The sequence below is a fragment of the Vanellus vanellus genome (genome assembly GCF_965231255.1).
Source record: "Vanellus vanellus genome assembly, chromosome: 7".
Taxonomy (NCBI): Eukaryota; Metazoa; Chordata; class Aves; order Charadriiformes; family Charadriidae; genus Vanellus; species Vanellus vanellus.
Window position 1 is genome coordinate 40,477,488 of NC_138912.1, and position 26,268 is coordinate 40,503,755.

Genomic DNA, 26,268 nt, shown 5'->3' on the forward strand with positions numbered 1-26,268 from the left:
TTCCCTTTTTATTGAATATAAACACAACTAAACTACCGAAAATGGCTGCGTTCAATCCAACGTATGCCAGCTCAATGTCTCCCCTCTTACACTGTTAGACTTGGGATGACTTGTGTAGCACCGATGGTGTAACTCCTTGAGAGCATCTGCAAACTCGCCACTCATTCTGGACTTCAAACAGCGAAAGCCTGCCGAGATCTTGGCAACAAACATATACATTTGCTGAAATAAATACAGAAAATATATTTATTGACAACAAATTAGCATTTTCTGTAGGGTCTAGTGGTGAAGACCACTAACTACAGCAGGAACAACTTACGGTGTTGGTGCCAAGACCTACACTCCAGTTCAAGGCCAAGAGAAAGTGGTTGGCTGGTGAGGAACAGAAGAAAATACATAGAAGCAAGGTGTATACAACAGCTCGGAATGACGAGGGGTGGTCTTAGCACATCGTTAGGACTCTACTCCTGGGAAACAACTTCACAGGCATGGTCGTAAAGATGAGGAATGAAGCCTCGCCATCTTTCTGGGTCTTTATTGGGAACTTCTCCCAAGCTGGGGGGCATCAGCAAGGAGCACAAAATACTTTTTAAACCAGTGTAATAAATGAACATTAGATGCCAAAATCACTAGTCAATATGGGAAAAGACTGGATGGGGCTAAGTCATGAAAGCAAGGATGAACAGTTGCCGTTTGAGGCAAGAAAGCAGTGGAGTCAGGATCCAAATAAAAGGGTCAAAGCAATCATTTAGGATAACAGTAATTGCAGCAACAGTCTTACAATGTCTATGGAGTAACAAAAGACCATAAAAGCTCTGGAGGATTTTGCTATATGAAAGCGTCTTGGAGGCTTTCTACATAGAGAACTTGCCAGATCCCACCTAGCTTGGAGGTGGGGTTTCAGAGAAAAGCCTGAAGACAACACATGCCTTGGAGACATGAAGGACAGACAGGACGGTACCGCTGTCCACGAAAGAAGAAACCAGTGGGAGGTCTGCATAACTTACTGGAAGCACACTGGCAGCCAGCTGTCTCTAGGAGATATCAAGAAATGTCTGAGATTCCTGTTTGGAGGGAGACAAGTCCAGAAATGACCTGTGAGACATCAGGACAGAGATAATGGGCTGAAGTTCCACGGAAGGGAGAAAAAAAACACGAAGAAGGAAGCAACCCCTGCCAATCCCTGCACAGAGGCTGAAGAACAGACACGGTTCTCCACCGCGTATAATAAGAATAAAGTTGGAGATGCCAAGAGAAGGCCATAATTGGCAGCTCTGGATTTCAATGACAACTCTAAAAGGACAAAAATGAATTGCTGGTCCTGTTTTGTTTTTGGTTTTGTTTGTTTTTTTTTTTTTTTTTTTTTTTTTTTTTATGAATGCTGAAGAGTGGCTTCAGCAAAAGACTAAAAGACTAACAGTTGAGTTGACAGACCAGAAGCTGAAGAAATAAAAAAGAAACAAAAAAAATAATCCATGCATTTAGGGTAATATACGGACACGCATTTGAACATGGCCCTGAGCGACCTGCTCTAGTTAGACCTGTTTTGAGCATGGATTTGTACCAGGAGCCCTCTGCAAGTCCCTTCCAGCTTAAATCGTGAGCCGATGATGCTGTAATACTGGAAGACAAGAAATCCCCACTGCTTTCAACACAATAAACGTATCAGTGGCAAGAAAAGCGGAGTGGCATATCTCTGTGACTGAGGAGATCAAAATATGTTCATCTGGTGAAGGATAAGATCTAAGAGAGAGAAAGAAATGAAGGGAAAGAGTAAAGGAAGATACAGATTATAGGCAAGATATATGTTAACGGGGACCATGAAGATGACTCCACAGGTTAGAAGAGACCAGGTGACTTTTTTTTTTAATTCACAGCAGCAACAGAGGAGGGACAGAGTTGTGGTGGACGTGGGACAGCAGTCAGGAGAATTGCATCTTAGAATCACATAAGGTTGGAAAGGACCTTTAAGATCTTGTCCCATTTTCTCTTCAAAAGAAAAAAGCCATGAGATATCGGGCAGAGAAAGGAGACACAAGCTTGATGAATGGCTATCAGGGAATGAAAAGACAGCTGGTGGACTGTTGTTTAGTTAGAGAGATGGGAGAATGGAGAAGGTGATAATCATAATTAAGGAAATCAGCCCAGCTGTGGGATTTCCGCCAGCATAGTTTGGCAGCACAAGAGCAAACGGATTTGGGGATAAGGACCTTGCGCTTAGAGAAGGACAGAAAGAGAGAGGAGGTTTGGAGCCTCAAAGCTGCAGAGAATCAACTGCAGGAAGATGGGGCCATGGGAAGGGAAGATGAGGTCCTGGTGGCTGTGAGAGGGGCTGGATGGCTCTCAACCAGCCAGACGCCAATGCAATAGCGAGGCTTCAACAGGGCAGATAATTCAGTCAAGGAAAAGGCAGCATGGTCCAGTCTATCCCATAAAGACCTAGAAACAAAGGGTTAATCCCAGTGTCGAGGCTGGGATCATTGTTCTCATTCAGGCAGCCTGATGCATTGAGGAAAGCTGCCTAAGGCTCCCACCTCCATCAAAGCTGTCTCTTCGGAAAAAATCCCGTAGTCTACCGGGGTGCTGCAGAGCCCCCCAGCGATAAACCTCCGTTTAAGCCTTGTTTGCAGGTGGTTTGCGGTATCCCAGCTATGACGGTCAAGGGGGAGAGCTTGGTAGCACAGCTCCCATTCCAGCCCCGGGGTCAGACCAGTTCACGCGCCGTCCTGCACAATTGGCACAGCTATAGTTCATTCCCCGGTTAAATTCGACTTAAAAATGGAAAGCCCGAGGCCCGGCCGAAGTTTCTGAGGATCAGTGGTTCACCCTAACAAAATGTTAGTAGGTCATTAAGCGCTTATAAGGAACGCTCCTAAAGAATGCTGCATGTAACAACCTGAATTTATTGTGCTAACTAAACAGATACCTTAGGTGAATATCCACACTGACGTTACAAATAAATAACACGCTCTCTTAATAGGAAAAGCATTTCTAAACACCAACTTGCAGACACTTGTTATGGGAGCCAAACACAAAGGTAACACGAGGTCTGCACACGAAGTCCCGACGCCGTTAACAGGAACACCGCCTCGTCTTTCATAAGCTATGCTCAGATTTCGCCTCTGCCTAAAATAAGACCTGACTTTGTTTAGCGATAACACAATCTATTTATTTTTAAACGTGAAAACGGCTCAGGGTGACATTTCCAGCCAGCCCAGTTGCTCTCCCAGATCCCAGGGGCAAGGCTGGATCCAGCCCCCCTTTCGGAGCCCCAGCAACACACCGCAGGGACAGGGATGGGCTGGGACAACAGGGATTTGCTTTAACGCACCAAGTACTTAAAAGCTTAACTGTATCGTTTGCATCAACAGTCAATGTTCAGAGGCTGTAAGTGACAACAGAGCCATCAGAGCTCAATTTGCCATCACTGGCATAAACAGCCTCTCTGCTTTGCCTTGAAATTGGGAAGAGATCTGTTTTCAGACTTAAAATTTATGTTAATAATAATTAAACTCAAAGCAGGGGTCTGGTAGACTGACGACTGTCAAGAAATAGAAATATATTTAGTACAGGAATAGCAGAGTCTATGAAAATGGAAGATCAGGAGGAGAAAAGCCAACCTTAAGAGACCTGGGTCTAGATGTTGCGCACCCACCGCTCAACCTCCTCATCCTCAGACATCCTCATCCGCTCAGACAACAAAGCCGTTTTCACAAAGAATACACACTATACCTCACCTCTCTGGAGAGATTACCAAGTAAGGAACTTTTCTTGTCTTGGGTTCCTGCCTGGATTAGGAATTAATTTGTCACCACCAGTTTAGAGGACACACAAGCACATCTCCCACTGCTAGCAGACTTGTTTACCATCGCCAACAGTTAGACCCACTCAAAGTGAAAAGCTTCCCACTTCACAAAGCCGCGAAAAAAGCTGAAAGCCAGTGCTTAACTCAAAAAGCGGATGTAATAAACACAGGGTTGTCCCCACGCTGCTGCCAGGCTGGGATTACTCATCGAGTGATGCTTTGCAGATGACAAGGCTGATCTGCCTTTCAGGGTGACACACCGTAAGCCACCAAAGTAATCAGCCCATCAGATATCATTAAATGCCTCCGCGGAAATGATTTCTTCTTTCAGATTATTAGCCAGCTTGGTCTGCGTGGTCCGAGTGGCTTTTTTCCACCGCAGGACACAATACCTATGCAATCACACACCGGGTTTTCCGCAGTCATCTTCACCTGCTTCTGCACCATCCTTCCCCTGTCACAAACTACACTAGGTTTGCTCTTCAATAGAAAATACCTCCAGGACATAAAACCATGAGTGCCTCATGTCCTCCAGGAAAAGGAGCCACTTCTTTAACCAAAAAGAAAAAAAAAAAAAGGAGCAACAAAGAGGATTTCTCATTGCATCACCAGTTTTGTGTAGCATTACGGCGGGACGCTTAAGCCGTTGCGTCTCTCCTGGTTTCCAGAGAGATGGCAGTCATGGAGCCCCAAATTTTGCTCCATTTTCTCGGCTGGGAAAGGGATGGCACTGGAAGCAAAGGCCCTGGGTTATGAAAAGGTCAGTTACTTGCAGAAATGCTCCTCGAGGCGGTCCATCGCTCTGGGGACACGCCGTAGCTTTGTGTAAGGGCCTCAGGTTCTTCGCTCCAGACTTTAGAAATGCAACTGTGAAGTCTTTTGGGTACAAACAATATTATAGCTCTGCCACAGAGAATGACTTTAGCCCATCACCAAGCACATTCCTCAGACAAAACAAGCAAGCAAACAAAAAGAACCCCCCATATTGGACACTCTGGGCTCAAACAGGTTCTTAAACCACACGCTATCGAAGAAGACATTGCTCTTTTGATGTCTTCTTGTCAATTTAATTGAGCATTACTTGAAGCATTACTGCAGCTCTGGAGCCCCCAATGTAAGAAGGACATGGACCTGTTGGAGCAGGGCCAGAGGAGAGCCATGAGGATGATGTGAGGGCTGGAACACCTCTGCTGGGAGGACAGGCTGGGAGAGTTGGGGGGGTTCAGCCTGGAGAAGAGAAGGCTCCGGGGAGACCTGACTGTGGCCTTCCCATCCCTAAAGGGGCTCCAGGAGAGCTGGGGAGGGACTTTTCACAAGGGCATGTAGTGATAGGACGAGGAGGAATGGCTTCAGACTGGAAGAGGGGAGATTTAGATGAGATATTAGAAAGAAATTCTTGACTGTGAGGGTGGATAGACACTGGCCCAGGTTGCCCTGAGAAGCTGTGGCTGCCCCATCCCTGGAGGTGTTCAAGGCCAGGTTGGACGGGGCTTGGAGCAACCTGGGCTGGTGGGTGGTGTCCCTGCCCAAGGCAGGGGGGTTGGAACTGGAGGATCTTCAAGGTCCCTTCCAACCCAAACCATTCGATGATTCTATGACGTTGATTATTTCCTGGTGTTGCATAACTATACAATGCATCCAACTTTCCTTAAGTGCTAATTTATCTAGTTTTAGTGTTGCTACACTATGTTCCTCTTCTTAACTCATAACCCTGCTGTGCGCTACTATGAACAAAACCCCATCAGGATTCTGGGTTTGCTCCATGTAGAAGATAACCTGTAGCCAGTGGCTGATGCTGGAGAATGTCAGGGTTGGGATCCTGATGGGTGGGAGAGCTCAGAAAGGGAATTCTGTCATTGAAGGACGACACGTTACAGAAAAGTCATCTTAAAAATAGCAAGTCTATAATGGTGAAGACCCTTTTCCCCCGCTGAATAACCTGGATGACATAAATTAAACCTAAAAGCCATTATGTGTTGTTCATAATGCTGAATATGAAAACGTGATTAAGAAAATAGCAGGTTATTAGAAATGCGTACTAAATGCAAACTTCCACCAACCTCTTCTTCCAAGGAAGAGGGCCTAATTTACTATATTACGGCTAAATCATGATTGTGTTAAAATCAGTAGCTAATTTAAATGGCCTATCCTTTGTATTTAAATTACTCAGCATGCAAAAGGAAAGCCATGAAAATATAATCTATATTTTTAGAGGCGGAATTATTTTAATATGCTACTATAAGGAACATCCTACTATTTTTAAATCACAAGACTTAATATTAAGTACTTCATATTATGATGGTGCCTTATAACGATCACAAAATGACTAGGCACTGCGTCCCAATACCAGGTCACCAAGCATCCTTGAGGAAAAAACCCTCAATTTTCTATGCGTGAAAAATTTATAAATTATTGTTATTTTATATGGACTTACAAGCCTGACACAAGAGAGCAAATCCATCCCCAGTATAAAAAGGAGATCTGAGGAGGAGCCACTTACACATCGTGCCATGTGTAAGTTTGTCTATAAATTAAAGCAGCCATAAGCAAGCATCGATTTTTAATGCCATTAAATGTGGCGACACTCAAGGATGTACGTTTAACCGCGTGCGTAACTGCGTAAATGATATAGGTGTCAGGCAACCCCCCCCCCCCCCAAGCAAACGTCGAACATTTTTTGCTCTTTTTTTTTCCCCCTATGATTACATATTGTTGTACACTCGCTCCGAGGATTAGCTAACGTGAATTATCTTGTCTGCATTTCGGGTAGTTACGCAGAGCAGCTGGCAGGCTGCGAGTTCGCACGCAGCATCCCCGGCAGTTAATTCGTACTCCTGCCTTCTCCATCCCCGGTAGGCATCATTAGTTAGTTATTTATTTTTAAGGAAGTCAAGAGCATTATAATTCGGTGGTGTGGGTTTTTTTCAGTTCCGCTTAATGCTTACAAACCTGAACAGAGCTAGCGGGAGTATTTTGATGGAAGCATTTTCCCAAGAAAACGCGTGCTTTCCTCTGGAGGTCTTCTACGGGGATTTTTTTCTCCTCTCCCTGTTCACATGTTTATTTTGGATTATGGATTTATTTTTTCTTCCAACCAGAAACATTTGTCTTATATCAGTCTTTCAACATTTTGACAAAAGCACCATAATTGTAAAACCTTAGGGTAAAACGTTTTGATTCAATTGTCAACATTTATTGTTGACAGTAACACAGTGACATAAAGGTCTTGGTGTTTTAAGAACGTAAAAAATCCACAATGCTACAAGTTGCTGAAGGACAGAAATTAGATGGGTGGGTGGTTTGTTTTTTTTTTTTTTGTTGTTTGTTTGTTTAGGTTTTTTTTGGCGGGGTTTTTGTTTTATTTTTTCTTTTGCATAGTGCAGGTGGTGTCTGCAAAAATCCATCACTGCCATAAAAGAGGCAAAGGGGAAGACTTTGGCGGATTCAGGCAGCACCAGAAGCGGTCTCCAGCCCTCCCAGGCTATTTCACATCCTGCAAACTGCAATCCCAGGTTTATACTCTTTTAAGTATGCCAGAACCACCAGATCTGACCCCTGCAATCATTTCCATCACTAACTGGTTTCACTCTTCCCAGTTCATAGAAGAGGATACATCCCCCAAACCGTGCTATTTTAAAAACTTTATAATAAGAACATCTACTTTTATATGAATAGTGCTCTAGCCGCTTCATATCTAATAAAAAGCAACAACGTAATACCCCCGTGGTGTTTCCCATGCATCACCTATTTCAGCAAGCTCTGAAATAACATCCGAGGCAAAAAGACATCAGAAAAATTCTCGGAGACCTCCACTGCAGTAAGTGTAAGCAAATATATTCGTAACTCTGAAGCCCCTCTAATTTTGCTTTCCTCCATCTGGCACAATCTTGTTGCCCAATGCTATACATATTTTAAACTCAGCGGGAGGAATATTGTGCTTGCTCTGTAGGACTGCGTCCTCAAAGGAAAGCAAATATACAGTTTTAGTTCCCAGGCTATGATTCAGTTGTAAAAAAGCCAGAGCTATTAATAAGCTGTGTTCTTATAAACTAACGATTATTATCTTTAGGACTCAAAACAACCTGATTATTTATTAACTACATTTGAGTCATGAAGTTGGCTCTAAGCATAACTTCCCTGTGGAAACTGGAGCAACTTTATTTATGTATTTTTTGTTAGAAGAAGACTAGCAGAATTTTGAATTTACTGCTAATTGTTTCCCAATGACTATTTTTCCCCAAAGAAGTTTTTCCTTTGATCGATCGAGTAAATAAAAAGCCAGATACGTTTCCTTTATCTCTACGACAACAAATAAAAAAAAGGCATATTTTGTGCGCAAGCCTTCTATCGATACAATTGACTATATTCTTTCAGTAACCGATGTATTTTCATGATTGTGTATTTTATGTAAACAGGATTATGAAATGCAAAGCGGCTGCTCAAAACGCAGCACGAGGCAGGCAATTGGTAAGGCACAAAAGACTCCCAATTCTGGTGTTCACTGATCTTGCTTAAGTACATAATCATTTGTTTTTCCTTCTTAACGCCGTGTTTACTGTCACTTGACTGAAACCGGTTTTGTGCAGCGTTATTATAAAATAAAGCCGCGTCTCATTTCCAAGTCAATTGCCCTGAAATTCAAGAAATTGGGAAGCGAGATATTTAACAATGGGGAAAATCAAGCAGCTGAAAAGCCCCGATTCATCATCTCACCGCTTAACTCCAGCCCTACTCCAGCTTTTTAAGCCACCGTCTAAACACAGACATTGAAAGAGCCTTTGTGGGAGTGATTTTTCCCAATTGCTCCCCTTGCTGGATCGCTTCGGTCCTAAAGAAACCCTGTGCCTATTCAAGCCTGGAAGAGCAGTTCTTGTATAACTTGCCGCGCGGAGCGAATCTGAAAAGCTGCACGGCTTTTTGAGAAGGTTCCCCACCACCCGCTTGACTAAGATGTTACCAGCGATCTGTATCACCTGCGCACAAATTAGTAAAAAAAAAAAAAAAAAAAGCTCCAATTCTTGGCTGAACATCTGTTGTCAAAATGCAGAATGATACCGCCGTCGGTTAGATCTAGTTCCAAATATCTTCAGATAAAAAGCGTGGTTCTTGTCAAAGAAAAAGTGGGGCCGTGTTTCAGAGATCTTACCAAGTCGTTTAAGATGCTACAAACTGTAAACATAGCGAAGAAAAACTACTATTTGTCAGCATTAAATAGCTCATTGCCACGTCTATAGTCTCAGACAACAGACTTTGCAAATCAAGAAGTCAACAGCACATCTGAGAACTTGGAGGCACCTTGTAAGAGGAGCAGATGGCGCATCCCCCCACAAAACACCCCACTCCACATTAAAACTGGCGTTTCTTCTCATCCTGCACACTTAGGCTGTGGAACTAATTGGCACAGAAGGTCGTGGATTTTAAAACCGCTTGCACGTGCCTGAAAAGTAAATCGACAACCCACCAAGGACTATAAATTATAAAGCCGCCAGCTCTGGTTCAGGACATTCTTCAGCAATCGATTCTGGTTGCTGTAAAAGAGAGGACACCAGGCTAGATGGACCTTTGGTTTCACCCGGTGTGACCCATTCTGTATTCTTATTTAAGACAAGAAGAGTCAATAATATCTACTCATTCCTGTTGGAAAAGCCCAAGGTGACCTTCATCTCGCTACTCATCGCACAGTGCTCACAGGCAGGATGCTGTCAGAGCTGACACATCCTGCTCTGTCTCCCCGGGTCCTTTCCCCCCTCATTTCTTGGTATATGGGGTAGCTGAAGTCAACACAGCTCCAAAAAACCCCAGATCTACTTTTGCTAGGTGACAAAGGCATAGCTACGGATTTGGGAGTTAGAGCACGCCTAACAACCGGCGGGGTGAACCTGCCAGCACATTTTAAAAGGTTTTTTAAAGTCCCTTAATTGGGAGCCTCTTCCCTGCGAGGGAACTTCCCGGAGCATCAAGAGCTTCTGGCAACCAGCTGAAGACGCTCGCCGCAAGCTCCCGCGCAAGCCAACGCAATATTGGCTTGTGTTTTCTGAAGAAATAAAGGGTGAAGAACGCGTACTTGGAGAAAGTGAAGCAACTCCATCAGCGATCAATATGTGCTTGCAATAATGTAATTAAACAAATCGCAAAGGCCCTGATGAAGATTTCGTAATTTACAGTATCATAAAATAGCTTTGTCTGTGCTAGAGTGATGCCCTATCTAAGGACTTTAAGACCAGGGCACCCAAACACCAGAAGCCAGCCTGGACAGGACAGGGAGACATTTTAGTAGTGTTTAATTACCACCAGGGTGTGCCCTTAGGAGATCAATCAGAATGAAGGTCTGCCCGGCCACCTCTCCTGACCCGCGTGGGGGCCAGATGACTACAGGAAGAAAGCCAACCCCGCGGGGAACCATATGGTGACACCATCTCAGTGTCACTTCTTGCTTCCAGCTGTCCGGGCTTTTGAGCTCTTACCCTCCCCAAAGCCCCCGGGAGGGTTTTGTTTCAGGGCTTTGCCAACAGCTTTTTCAAATATTTTAAAAGCTTCTGGTGTTCCCTGTGTCTTGGGGCGTTGAGTCAAAACCCATCAGCCACCACCTCCTGTTCCCACCTGGGAACCCAGGTCTCACCCACAAGGTCTCGCCTGACTTTATGGCCACGGATCTACCCGAGGAGGGAAAGAGGATGGGAAACACAGCTGTAATGGCTGAAATACCTTTTTAAGATCACCAAATGCTTGCAAGAAATGGAAAAAGCATCTGATGTAATGGATGAAGTCACTTCCAGCTGGTCCTCGGAGGCTGTGTGTCTCATGCACGCTCCATGAGCTACACACACAGTACTGCAGGTGCCAGGCAGAAGGGCTACAAAATACCCAGCACTTAAAGGGTGGCCCTGTTATTTAGCAACAGGGGTGACAAAAAGCGCTTCCCAGCTCGCTCCCTTCTATTAGCCAAGCTTAAAAGGGCCTTTTTTGGTTGTTTTGAAACTCACTTTCCTGTGCATCAACAGTTGAGGCACTGTTTCGATTTTGTGATGACTACCACCCACTACGGATACCCCTTCATCCCCACGGAGCTCCTGTTTGGAAAACGACATTTTCCTGTACTGAATTTCTACCCTATGGCTGTTTTTTTTTTTTTTTCTTTCTTTTTATTTTTTTCCTCCTAACTGGATGGAAATGGGAATAACGAATCTCTTCGCATCGTGAGCCCTGGCATGACAGGCAAGCAAGGGACAGCTTCGTGCCAAGGCAACAAGCAAGAAAAATCGCTGGAGGTGGGAACTTCCCATAAATCTCCCAGCCAGGATGGCACAGCCCATTTTCCCATCCTTTCCCATTTGCTTTCTTACACCGCAATCTGGCTGCGCCCAGACACCCCCCACCCAACACTCTTTGGCGGTTGGACGCCTCTTTCCCAAGATCACCGATTGCAACACAAGGACTAGCACTTCCCCTGGAAAAATAGAAATTAAACTGTATTATCCTATAGGATGTGTATACACACACTTTTCAATATTTACTAAGTTTTATATTTTTTTAATATACATATATGTCTAGCGTATAATGCCACTCTGAGATGAGACTCCTGTTTGCCATGTATACGCTTGCGCAACCCCCTTGGAAATCTTTACTGCTCTGTGTCGTACAGCAATAAGCATTTCCAATCCTCCATCCCATTCTCTTTTCCCACGAAAATTCAAGAGAATTAAGTTAATGGGTCAACAGATGGTAAGACTTTAGTGGAAGAATGGTATCGTGAGGAAGGTGTCCGATGAAAATGAAACATGAGACTTGGGTTCACAGAGAAGTTCAGTCAAGGACATTGAGAAAGCTTTTCTAGACACAACTGTGTCCAATTTACAAAAATAAAATAAATTATAATAAAATAAATTATAATAACATTAAATAAAAGCCACTCCAGCCTGCACTTTCCCTTTCCAGGACAGCCAAGGCAGCTGTGAAGTATCCAGGGCCCTGTGCGTGGGTCTCGCAAAACCGAAAATATTTGAAGACGCCAGCACACAAATCTGTTTTACCATTTACCGAGTTAACTGTTTTCTAACTGCTGAGAATCGGTCTTATTCCTCCAGTATTCAAACTGAGTAAATAAATCCCTGAAGTCCTCCAAACGTTATTAGGTAGCAACAGCGGAAAAGAATTTCTGGGAAAAAAGAAATGAAACAGGTAAGAAGTAAGATAGAAAAGGCAAGAAAGATAGCAGGGCAGCAAGGTGGGGGTACTTAAACAGGTTTCCAGGTTTTGAAAATTAAGTTTTTAATGAAAAACTGAATTTTTAGGTTCTTATCTGGCAAAAGGACTAATGTAAAGGTCAGTTTAGCAGTAGCATCACTGCAACTCGACAGAGAGGATGTCAGAATTAGAACAGGGAGAAGAGGAGCATGACCCCAGCACCTCTTGCAGCATTTATAGAAATTTAATAAAAACAATTAATTCTGGAGTCTGACTCATAATCCTAGCTGCAGCGAGAGAAAACCACCATATATTAGAAAAAGAAATAAGTCTATAGCACTGCCAATAGTCTAATGTCCTATCTATTGACATCTCATTCTCATCTCAGCCATCAGCTACCAGACCTTTTAAAAAGTTTTCAGGATTATATTCAATGCCCACATTAAGTTATGAATAAATAAAGCTCCGACACTGTCAGCTGCTATTCTGATTTAAAGAGGCACTGGCATTTCCCCGCGCATTACTGCTTCTTTCTGGTGCCTGAGGACAACTTCAATCACTGCAATTCACACTATTTTAAGTGGGAAATACAGTATAAGGTTTTCGGAAGGTCAGCAAGGAAACTGTCTTTTGATACTCCTACCCATATATATATATATTTTGTTTGACTGTTCCTGCAAATTATCCGCGCACAAAACACACCCCAGGGATTTTGGGGAATTAAGAGGAGAGATGGTTTCTGTAACTACACAGGAGCCTCCAGAGGTGGAGACATAAATAGGAAACAGCACAAATTCTCTTGAAAGGAAGAAGCTGTTATGTCCCAGGAGAGACAGGTACTACCATACTCATTTTCAAATCATCGTGAAGGTACCGAAAAATTTATATATAAATCTGCTACTGTAGCTCAAATATCACTATAATTGTCACCTCAGCTGAGTACCTCCTGCACAACCCAAAGACCACAATTTCTTCTTCACCCTATGCACCGCAAACACATTTTGAAAACATAATAATGAACAATAAGAAAATAATAATCTGTATTTTATTCTTTACAAATGAGAAGGACGAAGGGAGGAGGGACACCCCTTGGCTGGGGTTCTCTGTGCCAAGCAGAAGCTTCCTCCAGTGGTCCCCATCTGTGAACCGACCCACCATGACACCAGAGGCAGGAAGGCTTCCCAAGTTCCCACACCTTTTCCATACGCTGTGCCCTAAAATCATTTGCATTGGTCGCCGAGACATTCTCGTCTCCTCAAACTGGCTGTCACCCTGCTACGGTTTTGCTCGCAGTCAAGTGAATACGTGTTTCACATTGGCTTAATTACATCACAAACGCACACCCATGCGGATTTATAAAGCAATACAACTCAACATGATAAACTCCAAGTGAAACCCAAATAATTTCATTCTTTTCAAAGATGGCTCACACGGACAAATGAGCAAACTAAGCTGCTTTCAAAATAAAACTGCGTTTCCATCACTCTGTTTTGCCTCGCCAGTGTCCACCCCCACCACAGTGAAGTAGCTACTTCTGCTGGTCACGGCATTAAAAAGGCTCCTCTCAAAGACAACAGCCTAGAAATACAGTAAAACAGCCTTAAAACAAGCTGCCGTTTTCATGTTTGCTAAAAGATCTTTGCCTGGCATCCATATTTCCATTACTTTTTTCAGTACAATGCCCTCCCAGCATTTATATCAGTACATAAAATAGATACACCTACATTGTGGAGGCCAGGGCAAGCCCCATCTCAGCTTCAACCTGGGCTGCTCTCCCAAATTCTTCCTCTCGTGCCGCTACCCTTGAGACTTGAGGCTGCCAAGCATTCAGGGATCCCTTCTTTTACAAGCCAACGGCCAACGCACTCGCCAGAAAATCTCAGTTATTGGACCTCAAGAGTTGGCCATTTTGTCAAAGCGTTATGAACCAAACAATGAATATTTCTTTCAGAACCCCTCTCCGGCTCACCAAGGTGGGCTCCATCGCCACCTCTCCAAAACGTCAGTCCTCTGCCATGTGCCACTGCTTTTTTGCCCTGCAGGCTGGAGCTCCTCCCGGATCCCCAAACCAGGTGAAACCCTGAAACGACAGCTCCATCTAAATGCAATACATAACGTCATACATAATGTGACGGTAAAGAGGCAATGGCTCAAAGTGTTCCTCTTTGGGCTGGCCTGGGGGAAACAATTTCTGAAGGAGAAAGAGCCTTCTCTTATATTCCTAAAGATTTACTTTTCTGTCCTCGTTTCTCCCCCCATCGTTCTCCGTAAGACTGCCCACTGTAGACTAAATGATGTTTTCCATCTAATGAGATGGACGGATGGCCACTCCGAAAACATCATCTCTGGAAGAGGATGCGGTGTGGTCTAGACAGATGCTCTTGTGCAAGGATTCAGCTGTGTGATGCCATCAAGGCAGCACACCACAATTATTAGCTAATTTTTGTACGTGAGCCACAAAGTTGCATTGAGTTATTTTCCTTTGCTTACTTGAATGAATTGTTATTTCCCTGTTGATAGAAATAATTATTGTAAATAGCCGTATAAAATGTTTTCTTTCTAATTAAGAAAACGCCACCAAAAAAAAATAACCAATTGCGAGTACACTGTAAATTATGTATTGCTATACTGTAAATTATACATCTGCTATCTCGGCGCCAATTAGCCAGGAAGGTAGGAGAACAGCGTAACAGTTGGGAGCCTTGAGTATTACTGTGAGATGATGCAGCTGATCATTTCACGGCTTGTTTTGTTCCTGCTGGCGTGCAATGGGATACTGCAAAATAATGCGTGCCATCTGGTGCCAGCGCGAAAAATGGAATAATGTATACCATCACCTGATCTCTATGTCAGTACACATATTTCTGCGAGAAACTAGAAGATATTTGTTACCTGTCCTCCTGCTGTGCAGCACTCCACTGAATGAATGCTGCAGCTATTATTTTACGTTGTCAGGAAGAAATGTCTTTTAGTCGTTACTGCGTCCTACATATATAAAATCACAACATGATTTAACAGCATGTAACTAAGTATTGCGAAGCAAGTCCCAGTAAAGTTTTGAAAAATTAGTCAAAGAAGACAAAGTAAAGAAAATAAACTAGAACTTTGGCTTTATCTTGAGCTGTCAGCCCTAACTGTATTCTACACGTGGCAGAAACATCTTAAAGGTTTCCCAAGTTGCTGAAGAGTGATATCTTAGAATCATAGAATAGAATCATAGAATTGTCTAGGTTGGAAGGGGCCTTGAAGATCATCAAGTCCAACCATCAACCTAACACTGCCAAACTCACCATTAACCCATGTCCCTCAGCACTACATCCACCCATCTGTTAAATACCTCCAGGGATGGCAACTCTACCACTGCCCTGGGCAGCCTCTTCCAATGCTAACCTGTTTGATAACCTGTTTGATGAAGAAATTCTTCCTAATATCCATCCTAAACCTCCCCTGGCGCAACTTGAGGACGTTTCCTCTTGTCCTATCACTTGGGAGAAGAGACCAACCCCCGCCTCCCTACAACCTCCTTTCAGGTAGTTGTAGAGAGCAATAAGGTCTCCCCTCTGCCTCATTTTCTCCAGGCTGAACAACCCCAGTTCTGTCAGCTGCTCTTCATAAGATTTTTGGTCCAGACCCCTCACCAGCTTTGTTGTCCTTCTCTGGACACGTTCCAGCACCTCAATGTCCCTCCTGTAGTGAGGGCCCAGAACTGAACGCAGTACTTGAGGTGGGGCCTCACCAGTGCTGAGTACAGGGGGATGATCACTGCTCCAGTCCTGCTGGCCACACTATTCCTGATACAGGCTAGGATGCCGTTGGCCTTCTTGGCCACACCACTGGCTTATATTCAGCCAGCTGTTGACCAGCAGCCCCAGGTCCTTTTCTGCCGGGCAGCTTTCCAGCCACTCCACCCCAATCCTGTAGCGCTGCATGGGGTTGTTGTGACCCAAGTGCAGGACCCACCACTTGGCTTTGTTGAACCTCATACCATTGGCCTTGGCCCATCGGTCCAGTCTGTCCGGATCCCTCTGTAGGGACATCCCACCCTCAAGCAGATCAACATGCCCTCCTAACTCTGCAAACACGCTGAGGGTGCACTTGATCCCCTCGTCCAGATCATTGATAAAGATATTAAAGAGAACCAGCCCCAGCACCGAGCCCTGGGGAACACCACTTGTGACCGGCCCCCAACTGGTGTTAATTCCATTCACCACAACGCTTTGGGCCCGGCCATCCAGCCAGATTTTTCCCAGCTAGGAATATACCCACGCAAGCCATAAGCAGCCAGTTTTTCCAGGAGAATGCTGTGGGAAACCGTGTCGAAAGCTTTGCTAAAGTCCAGGTAAAAAACATCCACAGCCTCTCCCTCATTCACTAAGCGGGTCACCCTGTCACAGAAGGAGATCAGGTTTGTCAAGCACGACTCGCCTTTCATGAACCCACGCTGACTGGACCCGATTGCCTGGTTGTCCTGCATGTGCCGTGTAACGGCACTCAAGGTAATCTGCTCCATAACCTTCCCAGGCACCGAGGTCAGACTGACAGGCCTGTAGTTCCCCAGATTCACCTTACGGTCCTTCTTGTACATGGTCATCACATTTGCCAAGCTCCAGTCAACTGGGACCTCCCCGGTTAGCCAGCACTGCTGAGAAATGATGAAAAGTGGCTTGGTGAACACCTCCGCCAGCTCCCTCAGCACCCCGGGGTGGATATTCCAGCCCCATAGACTTGTGTGTGTCTAAGTGCTCTAGCAGGTCCCTCAGCGTTTCCCTGTGGATTATGGGGGCTTCATTCTGCTCCCCACCCCTATGTTCTAGCTCAGGGGGCTGGGTACTCAGGGAACAACTGGTCCTACTACTAAAGACTGAGGCAAAGAAGGTGTTAAGTACCTCAGCCTTTTCCTCATCCTTGGTCACTATGTTTCCACCCCTGTCTAATAAAGGATGGAGATTATTCTTAGTCCTCTTATTATTGCTAATGCATTTATAAAAACACCTTTTATTGTCCTTAAGAGCAGAAGCCAGACTGAGTTCGAGTTGGGCCTACATAGCCTCACAACACCTTTGTAGTCCTCAAAGTTCCTACAGAGTCCTGTAAGATACTCACTTATTCGCAATTTATGGAGCTGCTGGGCGCTTTACTTTACAATACTTTCACACTATTCCATTTAAATCCAGCTACAGAACTACTGAGCTTATTAGCAATCTGGAGGTATGGTACTTCAGGTATGCCATCGCCCTAGCAAAAAAATACGTCAGCATTATGCTTTCCTCGCACATTGAGAACACACGCTCAGTTATTAAGCTTCTATTTAGTTTCAGAAGATCAAAGTTATTATGTGTTGAATATTTAAATATATGCAGACAAGTATTTATTGTAAATTAACTAATCTCAGTCTGAGCCAGTTAGCCAAAATACTGTATTTGAAATGCAGAGAAATTCTCATCGTGGTGGTGCTGCGCCTCACTGGAAGTGTTTAAGGGATGCAAGGTAGGAAATCCCTTTTATTTCCCAGATTGGGTCTTCTTCAAAAGATGCTTTTGTTTGGCACACTGTTGCCTGCTCTCACTATTAAAGTAGATGCCACGATATATTTGGTGCTGTTTTAAAAACATACCAGCTCTAAGAGTCAAGTTTCTGTGAGGCTCTTAACAAATAAAGAAAAACGTGTTTTTACCTTATGGGTTTTTTGGGGGAAATTTAAAATTAGAATTTAAAATTACAGTTCATCTCCATCTTCATATTAAAAAATAACCGAAATAAGGACATTTATTTAATAGCCATATTATTTTATAATTAAGGTATAGATTTGCAGGGGCAAGACTCGAGTTTTGTGCTGTATCTCCCTGGCTGCCAAGAAGCGACACGAAATTTGGCCTTCAAATGTTCTGCTTCCTTCTTTTTGGAAGGCGGCTGATTTAGGAAGTATTGAATGTATTATCACAGCATCAAAGAGAAACCCAATAGCTCTTATGCACAGATGAATACTCATGATGGGACAACTGTTTGTTCATTAAAATGAATGGGTGCCCCAAATTCCTGCCTAAAACACATTTTACTATTTCTATTCTTATTCCTCCCTACGGAAATAAAGCATATTTTTATAATAATCACCTGTTGAATATGGATTACAGTGTCTCTTCTTTTAGTTCATCCACAAAGGAAAATGTTTATATAAAACAGGTCATTCACATACAATACTCACCTCCACTAAAATCATATATACACAATAAAACAATTTAAAAACCACCACCGCTGCCTTGCCTTCAGCCCCATCAAGAAGACCACGATCAGGCTCTCATGAAAAATACTCCAGTTGTAAAAGGTCAAAACATTTTGACCTTCAAATGCACGGAAAGGGAAGACGGTGTGAAGATAAACTATTTTCTGATGTCTACAAGCACGGGAAGATCTACATTTGGCCACTCAGCTGCAGAACAAACCTTATTTCCCCATTAAGGTGCAGCCTCTTCGCATCACGCATCACCAAGTGACAATGCTCGACTCCAAAAACATAAACCACTCCCAGTCTCCTTCAAAATGACAAGTGCCCTCCAAAGGCTGCAAAAGTCCTTGAAAAATTATCTCAATGTAAGCGCTACATCATAAGGAGCACTTACCCTTGAAGGGCTTTCTCTCCAAACCAATCTCCCTTCCCTAGAGTACGGAGAAAGACTGGATCTTCACTGGGGGAGTCTTCCCGAGTAACATTCACCTGTTGAAAAGCCAAAACCCCCCGGCATTTAGAAAACTTTTAATTAACAAATAAAACCTGTTTGTTCAGAGAAGGATTTGTCATCTCCCAGATCTCTCAGAAAAAGCTCTGGCCCCTATCTCCTGTGGGAACCGTGTAATTCCCCACAGTCCCGCACTCTTCCCTCAGCATCACCAACCAACCATCCGAGAAAACGAGCAGTTATTTTCCACTAAGGTACCTACTAATCTTGCAAAAATGCAATACTTGTGGTTTTTTTGGAGGTTTTAACTCTAAACATGGAGTTGGCTGCACAAGCACAGTCATTGCCCGTATGGAGTCAGCAGCAGAAATAGGTTCCAAATATTTTCTGTGTATCAGACAGACACATGGCACAGGCTTCTGTTAGCTTTGTTCCGCATGATTTCTTCCCTTCACTTAAGGGAAAGGAATAGCAAAAATAATCTACATTTAGACGTAATTGAAATGAAACAGTTTGGAGTGTTACAGGATGAAAGATGCCTCCTCTCCTTTTTACTATCTCTCAAATTCAGGGAGGGGATAGCTCTAGCTGGATCAAAAAGGAAGTATTTTTGCTGAGGTTTAAAGGAAAATACCATCTTATATTTTATTTTTGCAGTGAAAGAGAAAAGCAATTACTGCTGACGGAAAGCAGCCTTTCTACTCACGGTAACACCATGGGTAGTACGACCTCCCCAAGCTTAAGGTGAAGAAGCTGGCACTGCAACAACGAGGAGACGACTTCACAACCATGAGTGATGGTTTCCTATCACTGGGGGATCCTTTTTATTTTCTGACATGATTTCAGCAGAAAAACAGTAAGTGATCATCTGAACGTTCTTGGCTCTGGTTTCCCGTGCCAGTGCGGGATATAAATCCCAGCTGCCATGTAAGGACGAAGCCCCTGACATCCTGGCAGGGTGCTGAGGGTGGCATGACATACTGAGGATGCAAAGGGCTCCACAAAAGACGAATGTTCTTGATGTAACGGCCCTCTATGAGAAATACTTCTTTCTTTTCAGCTGTTATCAAAGGTAACTCATACCTCTTACGGTATGAGAAGGCAGGTGAAATGCAACCCCCTGCTATCAGCGCATGGTGGGCATCACCTCCCCAACGTTAACCATCTATAAATCTAGTTGTCCAGACTCTGTCTGTGGTCAGTGGAGAGGGACAGGCATTTCCAAAGCCTGAGCTGTCCAAACTTTAACTGGGATGAGCAACTCTCTGGAGGTACCTCGCATACATGGGAAAATCTCTCATCTGCTTCTCCTTTACAGGCTGTTCAGCTTTAGTCAGAGCTTTTTTGTATATGCAAATTCACAAAGCCAAAATCTGGGACATCAGACACATCCTTTTGGATTTAGAGACATTCCAGTTTAATTTCTCTATTAAATTTACAATGGTGGCCCGTGCTTTCTCCCATCTCTTTTTACAGATGGTAGAACCAGTGGGTTTGAGTCATTAATGAGCGCTCTGTCTACATCACGCTACATTTAACATCTGCAGTGACTCATCGAAGATCAGATGAGGGTAGGGAACACGTAATGGATGAGCCAGGAAGATTTGTAGCTGATGAAAAAAAATATATTTGGACCAAGAAAGGGAACTTTAATGCAGATTTAAGCTCTTTCTCCGTGAGCTCTGCTGATCCTTAAGCAATGAGTGCTGAGGGATCACGGGACTGCGATTTCTACGTGGTTCAAAGCGATGAGCCATGTGAATAGCCACGGCACCAATGAAGAACTCGGACAATCCAGCATTAGATTGGTGCTATGCCATGGCTTTTAAAGGGAAAAAGGTGTACAATGGCACAGCACGGCACCTGCCGTCTCCGGGTAAAGGCAAGGCACAGAGCTGGCATGGAGCAGCAACATTCAGCAAGCAGAAGGGACCGAGTTGTTTTCATCTGACGTATTATTCACCAAATTTCTGCACGCGGGGCGGTTTGAACACGCTTTTGATTTCTATTCAGGTGGACTCAAGGAAACATGCGGAAATAAATAAACTAAACAAGCTCAGGAGCGGGACCAAGTGCGGCAGATGGAGTTGATGGAGAAAAAGGGGAAAAGAGTTTTGCTCCTAAAAGAACTACGCATGGAGCATGGGCTGAAAGAAAACGGAGGAGAAGTATTTCTAAACATTTCTGAGAGAAGTGCTGGGCTCAGAAATGTAAAAAAGAAAAATCTGTTCACTTGACTGTCACTGCAGACTCTCTGATATAAAAAGCAGGGCAGAGTTTTGATAAGGAGCTCTCACTCATAATACTCTAATACTCACGTGATGCTGCTGAATGCAGAAAGTACGTGTGAGGTCCCAGGTACAGGAGCTGCAGCCAGCAATTCTTCTGGCTTATTAAGCTACCTGGGTCGGGTTTTAGCATGGGACACGGGACATTACATGCCCCTGCTTCAGCAAGTCCCAGGCAGCACGCATGTTAATTTGTTAATTCTGTATTTCACTGCTATTTCTTCCACTTTTCACTGCCAAGGCCCTATTCCTCCTATCCTGGGCTGCATCCTTAGCGTAGGTTAGCTCTTACATCCCCCGTGTAGCTCATATGTCCCAATACAGGCATTAAAATTAAACACTCTCCAACTCCGTCCACCTTCTATCAGTCACTGACATATCTTTCGCAAAGCTTGGAAGAGAAAACTGGGTGTAATTCAGCTGTCCCTGTGGGAATTTCTGTCAAGCCATCAGGACCCAGCTGAGAGTCTGGGAATTTCTCAGCAAGCCCATGTGCATTGCTTTACTTTAGCTCCCTTTTTCTGGCCCTTATCACAGTAAGATAAAATAGCAAAGGCCAGGGATAAAGCCAAGGAGCACCTCAAGCAGGACCAAAGGGCTCTGGAGCGATAGGTGTTTTTTCTCCTCCTTCCTGCAGTTGACGTTTAAGGACTTGAGGAGGTGCAGGTCAACAACTGGTTGCTCAGCTGGTATCAACAACAGGCAGTTGGTTTTGCCAACCAAAGGCCTTTCTTTGGAGATCGAGGACTGCTAGGAAGGGACAGGATCTACCTAACCAAGTGGGGCAAAAGCATCATTGCCAGCAAGCTGGCCAACATGGCAAGGAGGGCTTCAAACACTCAATGGGGAAGAGAGGCGCACCCTCCCATTATTGTTACCTATTAAAGACAAAAAAAGGGCAAAAAAAAAAAAAAGGACTTGAAGAGTGCATCATGGTTGTCCTTATTCTGGGAGAAGAGGAAATATTACTTCCGAGTAGAGGGAAACAAAAGGGAATAGATGAAGTGAAGGGAATAGTGTGAAAGGAATACCATCACACTTGGCTTTCTGCAGTCCGTGATTATCTTAATTTCGGATATTTCTCCATGATTATCTAACTCATCCCCCAAAAAAACATTTTTTCCTTCTGATGAAGACTAGCTCCCAGAGACAGAGAGTGGAAGACGAGGGTGAATATCTAGTTTTAGCACCCGAGAGCTGACAGCTGCCTCGGGAAACAACCCAACAGTGCGGTACAACACCCACACGCTTCCTCTACGGATGCCATGGGGTTTCTGCTACCCTCAGTTACACCAGGCCAACATTAATATGTGCCTTGCTGCAGACATCATCAGATCCATGAACCGGGAGGCTGGGATTGGCCCACTTCCAAGCATATTTATCCATTTGTATTTACTTTCAGTGCACCACGTCTCATCTGCAGTGGGAAATCACTGTGTACTCCCTTGAAGACCTCCATCCTGCTACGTGGAAAGAAGCCAAATGTTTCTCAAGCGTAATAGTATTAGGCCAGCAAAAAAAATAAAGTTGAATGGAAGGAAAAAACCGCTATCTATAAAATCCCATCAGTGTTTTATGGGGGAAAAAAAAAAGAGGTCTAAAAGCATATTTTCCCTGTGAGCAGTGGAACAAAAACTTAGACCTTTTTTCTTCCCCAAGGAGAAAGCTCAGACTTTGCTGGCTTCCTATTATTTAATTTGGAGAAGCTGAGAACTGATAGCCATGGGAACGAAGCCTGGAAGTCAGCCATGTAAGAGGGGTACTTAGCAAAGAAAATGTTGAGCATTGTTGGGTATACGGTTAAAAAAAAAAAAAGAAATAAATTGAGCTTTTTGGTCATTTACTGAGAGATTTCAACCCCAAAGTGTTCACTGTGAGCACATGTGTAAAACAGCACGAGATCTATTTTTTTTCCCCTTCAGGCCACTCTTCCCTACTGATACACTGCCAAGAAGTTTAATTAAATGTCAAGTGTTGCAACATTTGTGCCTCGGGGAAGGGAGAGAGAAAGCGCTGGCTGGCACTGAATTTCGAGAGCGTATCACCACCATCACCATCGTCCCACTCGCCTGCAAAGGGTGTCGACTTACCTTTCCTTTGCTGATTATAAAGAACGTGTCCCCTCGAGCACCTTGTCGTATAATATACTCGCCGCTTTCATAATGTGTCTGTAAAAAAATAAAATAAAAGAAAATTAAGATGAACAAACAGAATCGGAGACTGTTATTCAGCGGACAGGTTGGCAGCTTTGCAAGATAACGTAACCCTGGACCAATTTTATCCCAGCCTGACATTGGCCGTGATTTAAAAATTGTCCTGTGTCAAGAAATATAATAATTAAAATGAAATCGCTTATGGCTTGCCCATTTTTCTTCTTACTGTGCTACTGCCAGTTTTTGCCCAGATGAATTATCCTCATGGCCTAAATCCATTTATACTAACTAAACCAGACAGAGGAATTTTCAACAGAGAATATGGTACATGAAGTAAACTGCAATAATATGTCTGTCGTGAAAATAGTTCTTTTCCATTTTTTTTTTTTTGTTGGTTTTGGTAATTTTACAGCTTTGCTAGCAAGGGATTGAGTCAACAAATAATTTTTGCTCTTCTCCTGTTATTATAGCAGTTTAATCTGTCCTTTTTTTTGCCTTGTTTTGTGGCACGTTCCTCGCTAAATTTATGTCACAGCTTATCATCTAAACTTAATAGGATAGCTTCATCCCTTGTAGCACCCCACCAAAATCAATGTGCATTTAGACATCAAAAAAATATAAGCTGGTATGTCCTAAACAAAGACTACGTTCATATTTAGTCCCCCCAAACCTCGGCATTTTCTTCAGAGATGCTCTACCCCCCGCAAATTCCACAAACATCAATCAGTTCAACAGCAACCACGGGCGGGGGAACGCCAAGAGCTTCCCACCCGACACTTTCACCTACATCTCCTACCGGGTCGAACGACTGCTGGGTTGGTTTTTCTTTTAATCGAGCCCCCGTGGAGAGCTCAGATGTGCCCGCAGGCATCACATCTGCCATGCCCCAGCCCCGATTTGTGACAAAACCTCCCCAAAACCGCCCCGGCGCTCTGGCATCGTTTGACGCTACGCTCAAGCACAAAGCCCCAGGAGAAAAACCCACCAGATCTTTTAATCCCAAAGTATGTATAAACAACAGCAAGTATGGATTTGAGCTAAGACAGAGGAATTAATCAGAATCCTAGAATTTGGATAAGCTCGAGATGTTTTCTTCCAAGAGTATTTTATTGTCCCGCGTTTATTTGTTTATCTTTACACTCAGGCTTTTTGGTGCCACTTACAGACTGCTAACAGACTCCAACAGGAAAATAAATCGGTAAAAGCTCATGTAAGTAAATGTATCTGCCACATCTGAGAAAAAAATCCTTGGTTTGGGAGCACTGGGCGTATGGGGATATTAATGAAAAGTAACTGTCCGAGGAAAAGGAAAAAAATAACTAAGTGAACTATAACAAGGAATTCATCAGGTCAGTTCTTTAAAATACATATAGTTAGGCTGTGAGTGCTTACACCATCCTGAAAAAAAGAACCAGCGTAAATAAAATCAGAATTTTAAAACAGTATGTTAGTAATTAATATTCTTCAGACTCTCTAGAATAAAAATTAAATTTTTTTAAAAAAGAAAAGTTCTCTGTCAGAATCACAAATACCAGATACTATCATGTCAGTCTTCAGAAAAGGGACCAGAGAAGGTGGGTCGGGAAGGCTTAACTTGTGGGTCGCCCTGATCCTGAATGGGCTCTGATAGATCTAAAACCCACAGCTTTTTTCCTATTTCCACAGGCAGGAGTGGAAAGAGGGAAAAAAGCCTGAAGCAGACCATGGACACAAACTCGCAGCGTTTTGCTTCCTACATGGGGTGTTTCTGGGTAGCAGATTTTGAGGATTTGCATTTTTGAGCATCCAGGTTGAGACTACTTGAAAGGGTCTGATTTTATAAGGCGTTGGGATCATACCCTCTTCAAGTGGAATCTTGTAGGCTCCCAAAAATCTAATGATTGAAAATACTGGTCAAAAAGTTTCCAATTTTAGTACGGGCAACCCATATTCGTTAGACATCTTAAACTGCTATTGCTTGCATGACTTCTGTGCAATTTTGAGTTGATAGTGCCTTACAACTGACTCTCAACTTCTGGCCAAATAACACATTCAACATGACAAAACCTTCTTCCTAAAAGGCCATTTCTTGGTCTTAGTCACCAGTTACAACTGGACCAACTGCTTAGCACTGAGACTCACAGTCCTGCTGCCATATCCAATGCCCACCCATGAGCCCTCCCAACCATTCCCACCCATGAGTCCTTCCAACCTTCCCACCCAGGCTTCCACACAAGGAATGGAAGGAGAAGAAATCCGAGTTTTGAAGGATCTGAAGCTGCCTCCTATTTTAGCATCTCTTCCCTACTGTATTGGGTTTTTTTCTGGGCTCTAGTCTCATTCAAAATACTGCAAGTCCTTCTTCCAACATTCAAATCATATTCCTCTAGTCCTTCCTTGTGTGCCCAGCTGCACTGAGCTTTCATTTCGCTTGACCTCCTCCTACTTGACACCTCTCTCCATGCCTTTCCTGTGGTCCGCATCTTCATCTTTATGTATTTCAGCCCATTTCTTTCACAGCTAATTCCACCTGGCCTTACCGCAATTCTTCTTGCTTGAATCAACTTGTCCTTCCCCATCTTCCAACAACACTCTTCCTCTTAAATCCTCCTCTTCTAACACAAATCAACTCATCCGTGTGATTTGCCCTTCTAACCAAATTATTTCTGTCCATTTAGACTGAAAGCACTGTGCAAAGCAGGCAAAGTGCGTTAAGTGCTCACTTATGACACACGCAAATAAAAATAATTACAAGCCTCTCGCTTTTAGCTGGCCACGTAGAAGGTCGCAATATGTTCTCAGGTACGCACGGTACCATTATACAAAGTCACCGAAGAATCGCTTTGGGAAATGGTGCCCATATTCATGGCATAGCTGATTCATATTTGAGGAACACAAGCTCCATTTCACCCGGAGAAAACCAGTCCAAGACCAGCCTGGGGAAAATCAACAATTCCTACAGCTTTACAATGGTGTGGTGGCACATGCAAAGGAATAATATACAAATTAAAATCGCAAAAAAGAAAAGCAGTAAAGCAAGTGGGTTCAGTGTGTCTTTACCAGCTTTAGACTGACCCCACCGCTTCTTCTGGACTTGCATTTGCACGATTAAATTCAATGGCCGAGCTCTAGTAAGCTGTTGGAAGCCACACTCTGTTGAAGGGGATCCTTCTCATGGAGAGAAC

At 43.7% G+C, this 26,268-nt stretch overlaps 2 protein-coding genes across 2 annotated transcripts in view; both read right to left on the minus strand.

Moving 5' to 3' along the window:
- LOC309674205 (cGMP-dependent protein kinase 1) overlaps window positions 1–18,638 on the minus strand; it is a 122,827-nt gene extending 104,189 nt beyond the window's left edge. Inside the window, exon 1 of the mRNA XM_082486188.1 lies at window positions 18,607–18,638. The gene's annotated coding sequence lies outside the window, so the exon portion shown is untranslated. The remainder of the gene's footprint in view (window positions 1–18,606) is intronic.
- Window positions 18,603–26,268, minus strand: part of LOC309674206 (cGMP-dependent protein kinase 1-like) — a gene marked incomplete at its 3' end in the record, with an annotated part of 365,086 nt that continues 357,420 nt past the window's right edge. Inside the window, exons 6-7 of the mRNA XM_082486189.1 lie at window positions 23,042–23,119; window positions 18,603–18,701 (exon numbers count right to left, since the gene is read on the minus strand). Of these exons, the coding sequence (XP_082342315.1) occupies window positions 18,603–18,701; window positions 23,042–23,119 (177 nt within the window). The remainder of the gene's footprint in view (window positions 18,702–23,041; window positions 23,120–26,268) is intronic.